Source organism: Lactuca sativa, chromosome 2 (genome assembly GCF_002870075.4).
Source record: "Lactuca sativa cultivar Salinas chromosome 2, Lsat_Salinas_v11, whole genome shotgun sequence".
NCBI classification, from domain to species: Eukaryota; Viridiplantae; Streptophyta; class Magnoliopsida; order Asterales; family Asteraceae; genus Lactuca; species Lactuca sativa.
Genome location: NC_056624.2, coordinates 120,228,018 through 120,242,498, shown reverse-complemented (window position 1 = coordinate 120,242,498; position 14,481 = coordinate 120,228,018). Strand labels below are relative to the sequence as shown.

General features: G+C 30.8%; 1 protein-coding gene across 1 annotated transcript; it reads right to left on the bottom strand.

The window, feature by feature from the left end:
• Nucleotides 1–8,924: 8,924 nt before the first annotated feature.
• Nucleotides 8,925–12,079, bottom strand: LOC111905138 (AUGMIN subunit 4). The gene is made up of 15 exons (XM_023900809.3): nucleotides 11,893–12,079; nucleotides 11,635–11,803; nucleotides 11,504–11,551; nucleotides 11,272–11,391; nucleotides 10,971–11,210; nucleotides 10,771–10,867; nucleotides 10,603–10,648; nucleotides 10,439–10,532; nucleotides 10,270–10,341; nucleotides 10,108–10,166; nucleotides 9,971–10,039; nucleotides 9,840–9,891; nucleotides 9,643–9,720; nucleotides 9,497–9,578; nucleotides 8,925–9,195 (listed from the first exon to the last, which is right to left on the bottom strand). Exons 2-14 carry the CDS (start codon nucleotides 11,761–11,763, stop codon nucleotides 9,510–9,512), a joined length of 1,173 nt encoding a protein of 390 aa, XP_023756577.1. The 5' UTR covers nucleotides 11,764–11,803; nucleotides 11,893–12,079; the 3' UTR covers nucleotides 8,925–9,195; nucleotides 9,497–9,509.
• Nucleotides 12,080–14,481: the final 2,402 nt, after the last annotated feature.

Genomic DNA, 14,481 nt, shown 5'->3' with positions numbered 1-14,481 from the left:
GGTTTGAAAATTTCACATCAATCATTAATTATAAAAAATAATAAGATATACGATTTTTCTAACAAATGTTACAACCAAAGACAAAGTATCTTCTTAATATGTACAACACATACTGTCAAGTTAAATTGAAAACCATTATTAATTAATGAACTAATCTAAACGGTAATGAACTAATCTAAACGGTTGAAATTTAAAATGACAAAACCAACTTCTTTTTTTTCATTTAATTTCTTTTTATGTCATGTTTTTTATCGAAAAAAAAAATCGAATATATCATTATTCATGATTTTTCTGATTCATAAGAGAAAACTTTATATGTACGAAAAACAGTTGTACGGAAAACTATGTTCGACTCTATAAGATCAGATCTTGAAACAATTCAACGATGATCTCGTAATAACTCCTACACCATCTCCTTCTGATTTTTGTCAAATCATCTATTATTCAAAAAAATTAAAAAAGTTTTATTATTCTCTAAACTTTTATGAAATTAATTATGTTGTTTATGATCAATCAGAACGAAAACTCAAAGGTGATTGTCGAAATATTGGGGTGATGGTGGTTGCCTCATATTTGAAAACTCAAAGGTGATTGCCGAAATATTGTGGGTGATTGTGGTTGCCTCATATTTGACTAGAGATCGTGGGTGGATGGGGATAAGAGAGACCATTTTTGTAACTATATGACTTCTTAATAAAAGGCAAACATATTAATAAAAAAAAAAGTTGAGGTAATTTATTGTATTTAACTGACTTTATAGTTCGAGTTAATGGCTTGGGGACCAAGTTTAATCCAAATAACACAAGGACCAGGTTTGTTTTATTGAAGTTGTACTATAGATGCATATTATGTCATACTATAGGGACCATTTTTGTAACTTTCTCTGAATAAAAATGGATTTTGGTTAATTGTAAATAGCCTTTTCATTTCAATATGATTAAATAAATTTTAAAAAATAAGAAAATTTAGTTGGTGTTTGTTTTTCTGCAATAACTCTTCTTGATCTCTTATGCCTGCACCGTGCGTACATTTGGGGGTGTTTGGGATATCTTTTTACTTTCAAAAGTTGTTTTTGTAAAATGACTTTTTGTAGAATGATTTTTTACAAAAGATGTTTTTAAAAATATGTTTAGATTAGCTTTTGAGAAGTAAAAGTCAAAAATTGTTTTTAAAAAGTGTTTGGTTTAACTTTTACATGTAAAATGACTAAAAATTGCAATTGAGATTAGGGTAGTTGGGGGTATAAAAGTAATTTCAATTTTAAGAGCTTCAAAAGCTACAAAAAGTCAGGTTCCCGTGACTTTTCAAAATGTTCATTTTCCTTCTTTCTAAAAAGTTGCTTTTAAAAGATTTTTTCCCTTTGTCATACATCTTTTGGTTCCTTTTTAACTTTTAGGAAAAGAAAAGGCTAAAAGTTTGTTTAAAAGATAAAACAAACACCCCTTTGGTCTTGCAGACTATTTGTTTTTTAAAAGGCCGCAGACCTAAAAAGGTATGTATGTCCTCTTCTTGACGCATATATCGACTTATATCTTCTAATATTTTCTATTCTTTTCTTACCTCTTCCACAATCTATATTTTACTTTTTAAAAAGAAAATATTTTTTTAGTAATTATTAGTGTTGTTTTTTATTTATTATACTTTTGTCCTCCTCATTTCTTTTTTATTTGTGTATTTGCTACTTTATTTATTATTTTTATATCATAATTAATTTATATATATATATATATATATATATATATATATATATATATATATATTATGGAAATGATTCTTAGCAATAGTAAACTGGTGGATTTTTTGGCAAAAATGGTCCCTCAACTATATTTGGGTATTTTGTGTCAATATCCAGATTTTGATAGTATCTTTTTGGCCTTTAGGTTTTTACCACAAATATTTGGTGCATTTAACACTTTTCGCCCTTAAATTCAAAAGTTTTATATTTTTGCGTTTTCATTAAATTTTTCTGCTTTTTGGTTTTTGCCACAAAACTTTAGTAAGTTTCACTTTTAGTCCTTACAGTCAAAAGTTTTACATTTTTGATGTTTTTGTCACAAATCTTTTATGAATTTGACACTTTTCGTCCTTGTACTAAAAACTTTTACATTTTGACATTAAAAAAACATCATTTTGAATTGTCACCATATTTTCCCAACTTTGGCAACTTAAACATTATTGCCACAACATTTTTTATTTTTCGCCAGCAGTGTCCATTCTTTTGGTTGTACACTTTTGAAATCTAATTTTAGGGGTTGTCGACTTTCTCACCTATTTGTGATGATTTACCATTTCAGCACATATCTTTTAAAGTTTGCCGATTTTTCCCAAATTACCCCAAAAGCGGCGTAGCCGTAGCCTCTTTACTAGTTATATATTAACCTAAATGTTTATGTATATGATTATGTACATGTTTTTCTATTCAGATAATATATTTATCCAAATAATTTTGACATAGTTTTATAGATATTTTTATTTTTGTGCACGTTTACATTTAGTAGATAAATCTAATAACTTTTTTTATGTTATTTAGGATATAAACAATATCATCGATTAATTAGTTCATATATATAATATCAAAAATCTTAATGAAGTTTTATTTTTCAGTTATTATAATTTACACAACACGATAACTAAGTTCATTTAATTTTTTGATTATTGAATCCCAACATAGTTTTAGACCTTCGAATCATGACATCGTCGAATTTTGTATCGGTTTCAGTTTATTATTTTCAGTTTGTTGCGTTTTTATCGGATTCTTTTATGGTTTTTGCTCAGCCCAAACTATATTTGTGAATTAGTGAATTAGTTGTATGCTTTATTTAGTTGCTTAAGTTATAGTTGATGAAATTTTTAGTTTTTTTGTAATATTTTTATGTTAAAAAAAAAGATATATCTAAATCTCAGTTTATTTTAACATGCAAACGTTAAAAAAACAAACAGTCTTCTTCTTGCAGACTGCAGACATTTAGTCCACCTCTTCTACTGCAGATGTGACTCGCAGGCTGCAGACATTTTGTCTCCAAAAAAACAAACAACACCTTACTTTTCGGATATCAGATATTCAAAATATTATAAAATGATTATTCAAATCCAAAAAAATCAGATATCTGAATTTCAGATGTTCGGATTCTGGTAATTTTAAAACACTTCTAACCGTAGGTACTAACCCATCTATGGCTAAAAGATGCCCGACTACCAGCACTATTAACATTTATAATCAAATTTAATGCATGTCTACCTATTCACAAGTTATATAAAGTTTGAAACATATGATAAACTAAAATTAATATATAAACTTCAATATAACTATCTAAAATATAATCCTTATGATGCACGAATATTATTTTCTCTTCTATAATACAATTTTCTTTTATAAAAAAACTTTTTACCATTTGCAACGAAATCAAAACATGATGCATAAAATAACAGTATTTGTCAACAACCATTAAATCACGGTATTTGTCAAAAACTACGGGTGATTCTAACTACACGAATCTAAATCCAAATGCACGAAGATTAGATTGAAATGATAGATGTCAGTTATCAATTTTAACATATTAAATTGATTTTTTTAATAAAAAATATTTATTCAAAATTATTAATGTCATTTTTCATTTTACCTTAAGCCTCCTTATACTTATATTGATTTTTAAATCAAACCTTTTATTTTCTAAGACTTTTATATATATATATATATATATATATATATATATATATATATATATATATATATATATATATATATATATATATATATATATTAAATACCCTTGTACTTATACTGATTTTTAGATTAAACCTTATACTTTACCACTTTAGTTTATATATATATATATATATATATATATATATATATATATATATATATATATATATATATAGAGAGAGAGAGAGGGGAGCGTTCATAAAGATATATATATATATATATATATATATATATATATATATATATATATATATATATAGAGAGAGAGAGAGAGAGAGAGAGAGAGGAGCGTTCATAAAGATGTATTTTTCAAATTTATAGTAAATGCCCTTGTACTTATACTGATTTTTAGATTAAACCTTATACTTTACGACTTTAGTTTATATATATATATATATATTAGAAACATCATAATCGCACATATATAAGTTTGCTAAATTAAAAAAAAAACAATTTTTTTTTAATTTATAGAGATCTTAATAATTATAAACAACAAAACATAAATTTGATTTTATTAATTGGATATTATAACTGTAGAATTGTTACAATTATTGTGAATTGCAAATGGAGAGATGTAGGAATTCAGGCGAGCAGCATAAACAGTTTCCAATCCAACAGACCGTGATGATCGGTTGTGACGCCAAAATGGTAAAATAGTAGGCATTGGATATGCTCCATGTAAATCAACTTTCACATAATGATCACCTCTAACAAGAGCAATAACAACAACTCTATGAGTTGAGATGTCTTGGATCTTGAGTTGGTGGGTCCTGGTTTAAATCGATATGGGTTTTCTTGAAAAGATTCTTCTTTAAGGAGGGGCGTCCACGAGCATTTTTGTGAGTAGCAGGTTCAGAAACTGAAGTTGTTGACGGCGTGATTAAGTTTAGTAACTTCCTTGCTAAACTTAACTTAACAGGTCTTGATTGTTTTTCGTAATGAGCATTAAACATATTTACCTGAACTGCACAACCCAAATTGTCATCTTCTAACCATTTGCATTCTAATAAATCAAGTTTCTTCCAAAACTTATCTACTGAACGAAGCGGTACAGAATGACCTTTTTTAACAAATATAGCTTGTTCATGCGCACATGGCAGCCCATAACTTGTACGTACTTGACATCCACAATTTTCATAAACAAATCCAAATTCTTTGGACCGCTCATATTCTTTGAAAATGATATCAAGTGCATAAATTGAAATGAAACGACACAATGGTTTTAGATGTGGTATTTCGTAGTACCGATGTACAATCAAAATTTTGTTATGCACAAGACTCGCTTTTATACCTGTGTATTGTGACTCAACAACATCAGCAATACGCTTCAATGATTTGGCGATATCTGATCGTGATGTTTCGACATATCTTTTTAACTTGGCATGTTGACTTTCAGCTCTATTAGTTGTGTGGTTGCCAAAGTTAAGAAACTTATCGGTCCATGCAAACACAAACTTTTCTTTGTGTGGTGTCAACCATGTTTTGTTTAGATAAGAAAATGCACCTGAAATACATAAAAATTTTCAGTTGATGTAATGAATTATAACATATTATAATGTATATTTAAAAATACTTGGATAATTGTTCGTAATTTTTTCAACTTGTGCCAAATTCTTGTTGTATGCTTCCTTTGTTTCAGAGTTAACCAACCTCGTCCATGACGTATAAAGAACATCCCAACATGATTTGCATTTCTTCATGATATTGTTATTTATATGTCATCTGCAAAGTAATCCTTTAGCATCTGGAAATATAATAGTGTATGCGTTCATGAGAGCCATTTCTCTATCAATCACAATAACACGCGGCAACATACATCCTTCCATTACCGATTTTAGCCAGTCTAAAGCCCAAACATAGTTGGACTGTTTTTCTTCATGCATGTACACAAATGCAATGGAAAATGTCATATTTGTTGGAGTTACACCAACAATCTCCAATAGAGGCATCCCGTACTTGTTTGTCTTATATGTTGCATCCATTAACAAGACATGTGGAAATGTACGCCATATTTCTAATGATCTTGGATGAGCAAAGAATAAATCTTCTAACTTATTTGTCAAAACATTTGCACGACTATAATAAACATATCCATTTTGATCTAGAAATTCCATAACACCTTGCATTTGAGTTTTACCTTCTCTCTCCCTACGTCGAAGTTTTTCGTCTGCATTGTAGATAGTTTGGAGAGTAGATACATTTTTCGGATTTAGGTTTTTTAGTGCAGATAATATATCTTTTGGTTTGACATTTTTTTCAACAAATCTTTCACTATTCGACATTCATATTCAGTTAGCCGTCGTGGATAAGGATGACCTTCTAAATATAATGACGGCTCATGGTTATGAAATTCACATATCATTTTTATCTTCCAAGAATTATCTACTGACGAATATTTACCCTGTAGGCTAAATGGACAATTAATTTTTTTTGTCCCTGTTTTTTTTTTTTTGGAGATTTGTGTACTTTTGTATGTACCTCTACGGTCACATTGAAATACAACATTAAAGTTACGTTTAAAATTTTTTATGACGATGACATAACCTAAAGTATTTGTCATATTGTGCACCCAATCCATCAATTCTTGACGAGAATTGAGCACCTGACAATTAAATTATTATCAGTAGCTAACAAATCCACTTGATGCTTACATTGCAGTAACAACATACTAATGAATTTATACCTTATATGTTTTGAAGGGTGATGTGTCATCGAAGAAATAACGACTTTCGTTCAAACTTTTATTTTCATCTGCTTCATTTGTGTCCATTGGATGAATATCCGTTTCGAATGGCGATGTGTCGTCGAAAAAATAGTTACTTTCATTGAAGCTATTATTTTCATCTATTTCATTTGTCTCCATTGGATGAATATCATATCTCTAAACATAACAAAGAGAAAAACATATATAATAATAATAATAATAATAATAATAATAAAGGTTAAGTACAAATACCTCATAATATATGTCACTCATCTATTCTTCCCAACTTGTCATTTAATAAAATCTATATTTATAACAAATATCATATGATTGCTTTTAAGTAAAGTTACTTTAGTCGCTTTCAGTTTACCATATAAGAAATACCAAAGAAAGAAATTGTAACCAAATTTTCATTTTTATCCCTTCTATTTTTGTTAATGTTTCATAGTTTATATTTCTTATTTAACAAATTAATTTTTTTCTATTAATATTTAATAATATTCATTATTACTCTTCTTGTAAATGTATTCATGAGATCATTTTAATTAAACAACTTTTATGAATAAGTAATATGTTTCTATTTGTTAGTTTTCAAAATTAATAAAGTTTTAAGGGTTTAAAATTTAAATTGATAAAATCTATGGTCTTTTCTAAAACTACAACGTAAACCGAAGGTATAAAATTGTAATATTACATTTTATCGATAAAATGATTATTTTATCAGCACACATATTAATACGATAATTGACATTTTAATAAAGTTATAAATTGGTCGATCAATATAAATTTTGAAAATAATAAAATATATTATTTTCATTAAATATCCTTACATTTATATTTGATTTTCAAATCAAACTTTATATTCCGCCGCCTCGGCCGGGGGTATAACAGTTGTATGACTTAAAAATAATTGACAAGTTACTAATACATTATAATAGAACCCTTATCAACATTTGACGATAATAATAGTTCATAAATCAGTTCTTACTCGGCGGGTTACTAAAAATAATTATTATAAGTTGTGGTGTTTTATTGTTATAAGTTGTAGGGCGTAAAAATAATTGATAAGTTGTGGTGTTTTATTGTTATAAGTTGTAGGGCGTAAAAATAATTGACAAGTTATAAGCGAGCTATGACATATTTTAAGACGTGACATAAGGCGTTAATTTATTATATATAACAGTTGACGTAAGGGTGGTTAAATAGATGTTTCCAGAAACGAGTTAAAAATTCTTAAACTAATCGGTCGTTAAAATTATAAATTTAAAATGATAAAATATATCATAGTAAAAAATAAACTTTATTGAAAATGGATTTAAATTCATAATAAAATACCAAACGTTAATATTTTGATATATATATATATATATATATATATATATATATATATATATATATATATATATATATATATATATATATATATATATATATATATATATATATATATATATATATATATATATATATATATATATATATATAAAAGTAGGAACCACTAAAGTATTTAAGTAATATATATAACTTTACAAAGTAGTTAAAGTAGTATGTAAAACTTTACAAAGGGGTAAATTATAAATTTGACCTATATTAAAGGACTTTAAATGAAAATTTGATAAATAAGGATTAAAAGCACTAACTGATTGATTTAGGCTATGTTTGGGGTAGCTGAAAAGCTAGTTGATGGCTGAAAGCTAGCTGTTAAATAAAAAGCTAGCTAATAAAAAATAACGTTTGGTAAAACTAGCTGATATATATAAAATTACATAAAATGACATGTAAGAATATGTGTTTATATAATTAATTAAGGGGTGTATTTGAAAAATTTTAAAGAAACTCCTAAAAAGCTAGTCTAAGTAGCTTTTTAAAAAGCTAGCTTACTTTTTGGCTTACCAAACACGACAACATAAAAAAGCTAGCTTATCAACTAGCTGTGGCGCGCCAAACACAGCCTTAGTGTAGACACGCAATTCAATGCAACAAATACACGAAAAATTCGTGTATATAGGAGGACCCAAAACTATTAATCTCACATATTAGTCCGGTAATTCAATGCATAGACTTAAAAATTTGTCCTTTCTACTCGAAATCGAGTCTCAATATTCATTTTTTAAGTTCACATATCACACAGATTTACCTAGGATCATGTAGAAAAAGACAAATTGTTAAGATCATGACCTAAGATTGTAGGTTGAACATAGAATCGTGTGACATGTGAACTTAATAAACGAATATTGAAACTCGATTTCAAGTAGAAAGGACAAATTTTTAAGCCTATAGTAATATGTGAGATTAATTTCTAATGTTAAGAAAAACCATAGAATTTACGCTTTTAGACACAGACAAATTTCAAAACAATAAATTTGTTTGGATCATATCATTGTATAATCTTACAATCCTATATACAACCTACAATCTTAGGTCACGATCTTAACAATGACACAATGACTACAATACGATTCATGTCAATTTTAGATCAAGACTATTACACTATTAAATAAAAAATAATGCAAATTTAATAAGCTTTTCTAAATCCACTTTTGCATTTGAAAATCTTGAATACACAACAAACAGAACTCATTCTCTACAACTTATCAAATATCTCAAGAGAATGCGTGAATCTCACAACAAATATTCTTTCCTTCTTCCCATTTTTTCTTTCTAAACAGTGTCACTCCATCTAAATTCTTTACTTCTTCCCATATTTCTTTACACACATTTACACAAAACCCACAAATCCATATTCCAAACATCAACTCAAATGGGTATCTTTCACCTGTTTGACCTGATCATATTGGAAAAATGTCTTAACTTTTATTGTTTGATTGGAAAAAAAAAATACAATTTTCCAAATTAACCATTTAATTTGACCTGATTGAACAATTACATTACAGGTGAAATCTGATATAAGAAAATTACAATTTACAATTACCAATGAAACCTAATATAATATAAAGGTCAAACTGGTTAATTTGGAAAAATTACAAACATTTTTCCAAATTTACCATTTTGACCGGATCAAAATAGTTAATTTAGAAAAACAAAAAATAATAATAATAATAATAAATAAGATTTGAGCAAATTACCGAATTATTCATTTCAAGAACTGGGTAATCGGTTGAGATCCATTTCCACTTGGTGAATTGTCCATTGCATATTCTCCAGTTTCTGAAAAAATTACATCATATTCAACATTTTTATTTTATTAATTAAATTCACCAAAATTCTATACCTTCACTATTTCTTGATATTGCCTTGCAATTGTGTCAAAATGAGGGTCAACACCTTGATATTCTCGAAGCCGTGTCACCTATAAATCAGTATAATTGTGTCAATTCATGAGGGCATTATCGTCTTTTGTACATACAAGAGATTTTGGTGAAAAACAATAATACGAAAACGATGCAAGAAATAATAATAATGTAGTACAGCTTTGTTGTATGCAAGTGAAGCTTCTTCTGTGGCTTCAACGAGATATTTCCTGTAGAATTACGAAAACGCCCTTTTCAAAATCACAAAGAGGAAAACAATTTAAGAAAACACAATTTACAATACCTTACCTTATCTTATGCAATGCTGGGACTGATTCCTGTGTATAAGTCTCAAGCAGAAGAATATGCTCCAAAACTCTGAACAAAACAAAATGAGAGGAGGGCATTTTTGTCTTTTCAACAAAGTGATAGGTAAAAACACAAACCTTAATTTGGCGCTCATTGTTTCACACCTTTTGCATAACCAAGTCTTCTGCAGTTCATCCTACAAAATAAAATTTTCATACAGATTTTGTTTATTATAAAATTAAAATTAAAATAAAAATAAAAATAAAAATAAAAATTAAAATAAATCATCATGTGCTCACGTATTTATGTTGATGTTGTAGCTTCAAATCTTTCACAAGCTTAATAAGCACACCAAGTATCTGCTCCAACACCTTTCAAACAAATGTGAATTCAAGTAAGCCAATAAAAATATAAAGATTACAATATCACAAATAAAATATTTATAGTTATTAAATAATAAATAAATACATTGTAATATTCTGCAAACTTTCTGTCAGCTGAATATAGATCTTCACGTAAAGCTGTTTCTTCTCTTTCAATCTCCTCAATCATTATCTTTACCCTGTTTTTTAAAGAATTAATATTATTCCATAACTAATATGAAAAATAAAAAGCAAATGAAAATTACAGACCTTTCTGGAAGCCTTGCAGTTGAATTTTGACTTCCTGTTGATGAATCTGTAACACAAGATTCTTCAATAAACAAATATGATTGAAAGAAAACGATATAAAAGATTATACATATGTCCTAAATTTGATTAATTTATCCTTATACATCGATGCACTACATCAAAACTAACCCAAATCATCAATAAAAGCATCAGCCAATTTGTCACATTTAGCCTTTAAACGGATCTCAATCTCACGAAGAAGAGGCATTTGGTATTCTCCAACATCCTACAACAATTGATCAAATATTATATAACAAAAAAGAAAAAAGAAAAACTAAACAAATAGCAAAATGAGGGGAAAAAAAGACAGGGTGAAATTAGTCAATTACCATAGGTAATGGTGCATGTTGGACCTGACTTTGCCATAAATAAGCAGGTGTTATTCCAAGAAAGCGATTAGGAACACCACCAACTGTAGATTCAGGGGTAATGTTTGTGTAGTTACTTGAAAAACCACTCAATTTCTCTATTTCTTCCTCATGAACTTCGCCATCTTTTGAAATTAAAGGAAGTCTAAGTCTCTGAGCAGCTTCTGCAACAACTAATCGATGTTCAAGTGCTTCGTATACCTGAAACAATATCATCAAATTAAATATATTTCATGAAACCCTAGAAGATTTGAAATCGGACCTCAGGAGAATTCTTTAGGCCAAGATTGGAGGAGTGTGTGTCTCGAATGCCTCCAAGATTGGCTACTGAAACAGCCTGTTGATGATCTTCAACCATACCAATTGCTTCGCAGTATATAGCCTGCATTTTAAATCACTAACACCGATAAAATTTCCCTCGGGTATTATAATCAGTAAGAAATTACCACACACAAAAACCCTAATTTGATAGATGTAAGGTAGCAAGAAATTACCATGGCTTCCAGATAACGTAGTCTTTCTCTCGACATTTCCTCTCGCGCCTGAAAGGTGAATCAACAACAGAGTAAAATAAACCAAAATCGAGAGAAATTGCAACGAACAATGAGAGTAGAATGGATCGTACAAGTTGGAGATCGTTGTATACAGATTTGGAGACGAGAGATCCATCGGGAGCTAAGCAGTGACGCTCCAATTGGTCGATCAACTGGGTTACATCTGCTGGAAGGTTTTGCCCGCCTCCTCCTTTCGCCATTTTTGCTTTCTTTTGTTTTTTCAAAATCTAACCACACCGTCTAAGAGGGTGTTTGGTTAAGCTTATTTAAAAATGCTTTCAACAGGGGAAAAAGGAAAATCGAGAGTAGGCACAGTTGAACGAAAGCACCTGAATCGAATCTGTGGTGTGCGACGGTATCCGGCGACGGAAGTGGGCGGCGAGTAATCGGGAATCGCCTGTGGAGGCGACGAGAGAAGAATGGAGGATGCTGTGTATTTTCTTGTCCGGCGAAGCATACGAACGAAAGCTTATTCAACTTTTTTTTTTTTTTAAAATGTTGGGGAATTTAAAAATAGCTTTGCAAACAAAACCGTAAAATTCGTTCATCTTCTATTTATTCAAAAATTGTGGATAAGTTTAAGTTGTATGGGTGGTTCAAAATGTGAAACTTCTTTGGTTTTGATCGCTGACTTAACTCCCGTCTATTTTTTTTCGTTTAGTGTAGCACGTGTTCTTTATGTGAAGGTAATTTTGTCTTTTCACCTATATTTCACATTACCGCTATTTGAGAGTAGTACAAGCTATTTGTGTATATCATCCTTAATTATCAGTTGTTATGGTGATGTAAAGAGACCGGATATGGATTCTACTCGGGGACAAGCACCAATGCTTCATCCTAACAGTTCAAACATGATCAAGTGTGATCCTCTCGGCGGTAGTGACCGCAAGGCTAAGAACATCCATTGCTATAGTATATCCTATAGTTGTTAGTATTGTATGCATAATTTTTCATGAAACTACCTGGCCATGATCACTTACCCCTTTAAGCTACTAGCATCTGATCTCAAGTATGAAATCCCAAACTGCAGCCAATGGTCCCGGTTCGATGGGTGAGATAGCAACAAGATCCTGGACTAATAATGATACAATAACTGTGAACATGTTCCATGGTATCCAAGAGAGGTGAGAATAAACAGACAACAAAAATGCATGAATGCTAATGCCTTAGGCTAAATGTTATGCAAAAATAAAAAGTGGAAAAGAAGAAAATAAAATCTTTTTGAAATTTTATAAAATAAAAAATGAATGCAAATTAACTTAAACTAATATGTTATGCAACCTAACTAAAGAAAAATGCATGAAAAATTAAAAAGAAAGAGAAATGCCCCACCCCAAGCTTAAGAACAAGCATTGTCCTCAATGCTTAAGGAAAGGGCGGAAATGACCTAAATCGGAGGGTTGGGTAGAGCATAAGGGTTTGTCGAGGAGGAAAAATGGTGAATAATGGTGGTGGTCTCGCAGGATTCCGACCGGTAGATCTCCGGGAAATCGAGTTTTTGTGTGGAGCGCGGGCGGGGTGCAGGCCGCGTAGAGGCCGCGTGTAACATTCTTGGTTTCCTCTTGAGTTCACAGAAGGTTCAGAAGAATTTTGGGTCAAAACACGCGGGCCGCGTAAAGGCCGCGTGAACTGAAGCTCAAAAAATACTAAGTGTTGAAACCAGCTCCGCGGGCCGCGTGGAACCCGCATGCTGGCCGCGTGAGCTGAACAGGGCTAGAGGTGATTGTTTTACGCGGGCAAGGAATGGGCCGCACATGACCTTACGCGGGCCGCGTGGATTATCCCGCGGGCCGCGTGACTTCCTGCACCTTAAAATTTGAAATTTTTCAAAAAACTTGATTTTTGGCCTAAATGATTCCCGCGAAGTCCCGGTTTCAAAAACACAATAAAAGGTTTGGACCAAAGGTGAGAATAAAGCTTAAAATTTTTCAAAAATGAACATTTTCAAAATCATTTTATTCGGTTTATAAAAGACGAAATCACAATGCTTCCCAAAAATGCCCTTCTTTAATGTCTTTGGCAAGACGCCTTCAAACTTCACTTTAACACTTTGGGGCGTCCAAATGGACAACATCTTGGACATTTGAATCAAAACCTTCATAGAGTGACTTCAAACGATGTCCATTAGCCTTGAAAACTTGCCCCGTGTCAACATTTTTTACTTTCCAAACCTCCATTGGGACTCTTTTCTTGTATTTGACTTTCTTTTTACGGGAGAACCATACCGGACTTAGACCTTTGATAATAGCGATCATCCAACCATATTCTTCCTTGTACTTTTTCGGTAAGGTGACCAACTCTTCCCTCTTTGACATGGTGATCGAGTTGGTGACCGGTTGGGTGTCTTCCTTCTCGGGATATGTATCATTTAAAGGGTCCGACAAATTTATCGTTTTTGCCTCTTGTGGTTCGTCTACCACTGGAATTAGTTTCTCAATGGTAGTGGTGGGCTCAAACTCTCTTTCATTAACCCCCAACATGTCCTCTATATTTTCATTGACATCTTTCTCAATTTCTTCTTCCTCCTTGATAACCTCTTCCATTTCTACTCCTTCTTCCAATTCTTCATATAACACTCTTAGGTCATCAAAACTTTTCTCATCTTTCAAAGGAATGGCACATGTGCTATGCCATGGGCTCTCTTCAGATGGTAGTTTCTCTTGAGCTTCCATTATACTTATTGATTGAGCAAGTTGTGTTATTTGTTGCTCTAAGCTTTTGAGGCAAGCTTGCGTTGTTTCCTGGAAATTTTGGGTAGATGTGGCAATGCTTTTCACAATATCCTCTAAGGACATGCCTGGCATTTCAAGTTGTTGAGGAGGTGAAGGATATGGATGTTGGAACTGTGGAGGTTGTTGGTATTGGTCGTTACTCCAAGCTTGGTATGGGCTTTGGTATTGGTTGTATCCCCAAGATTG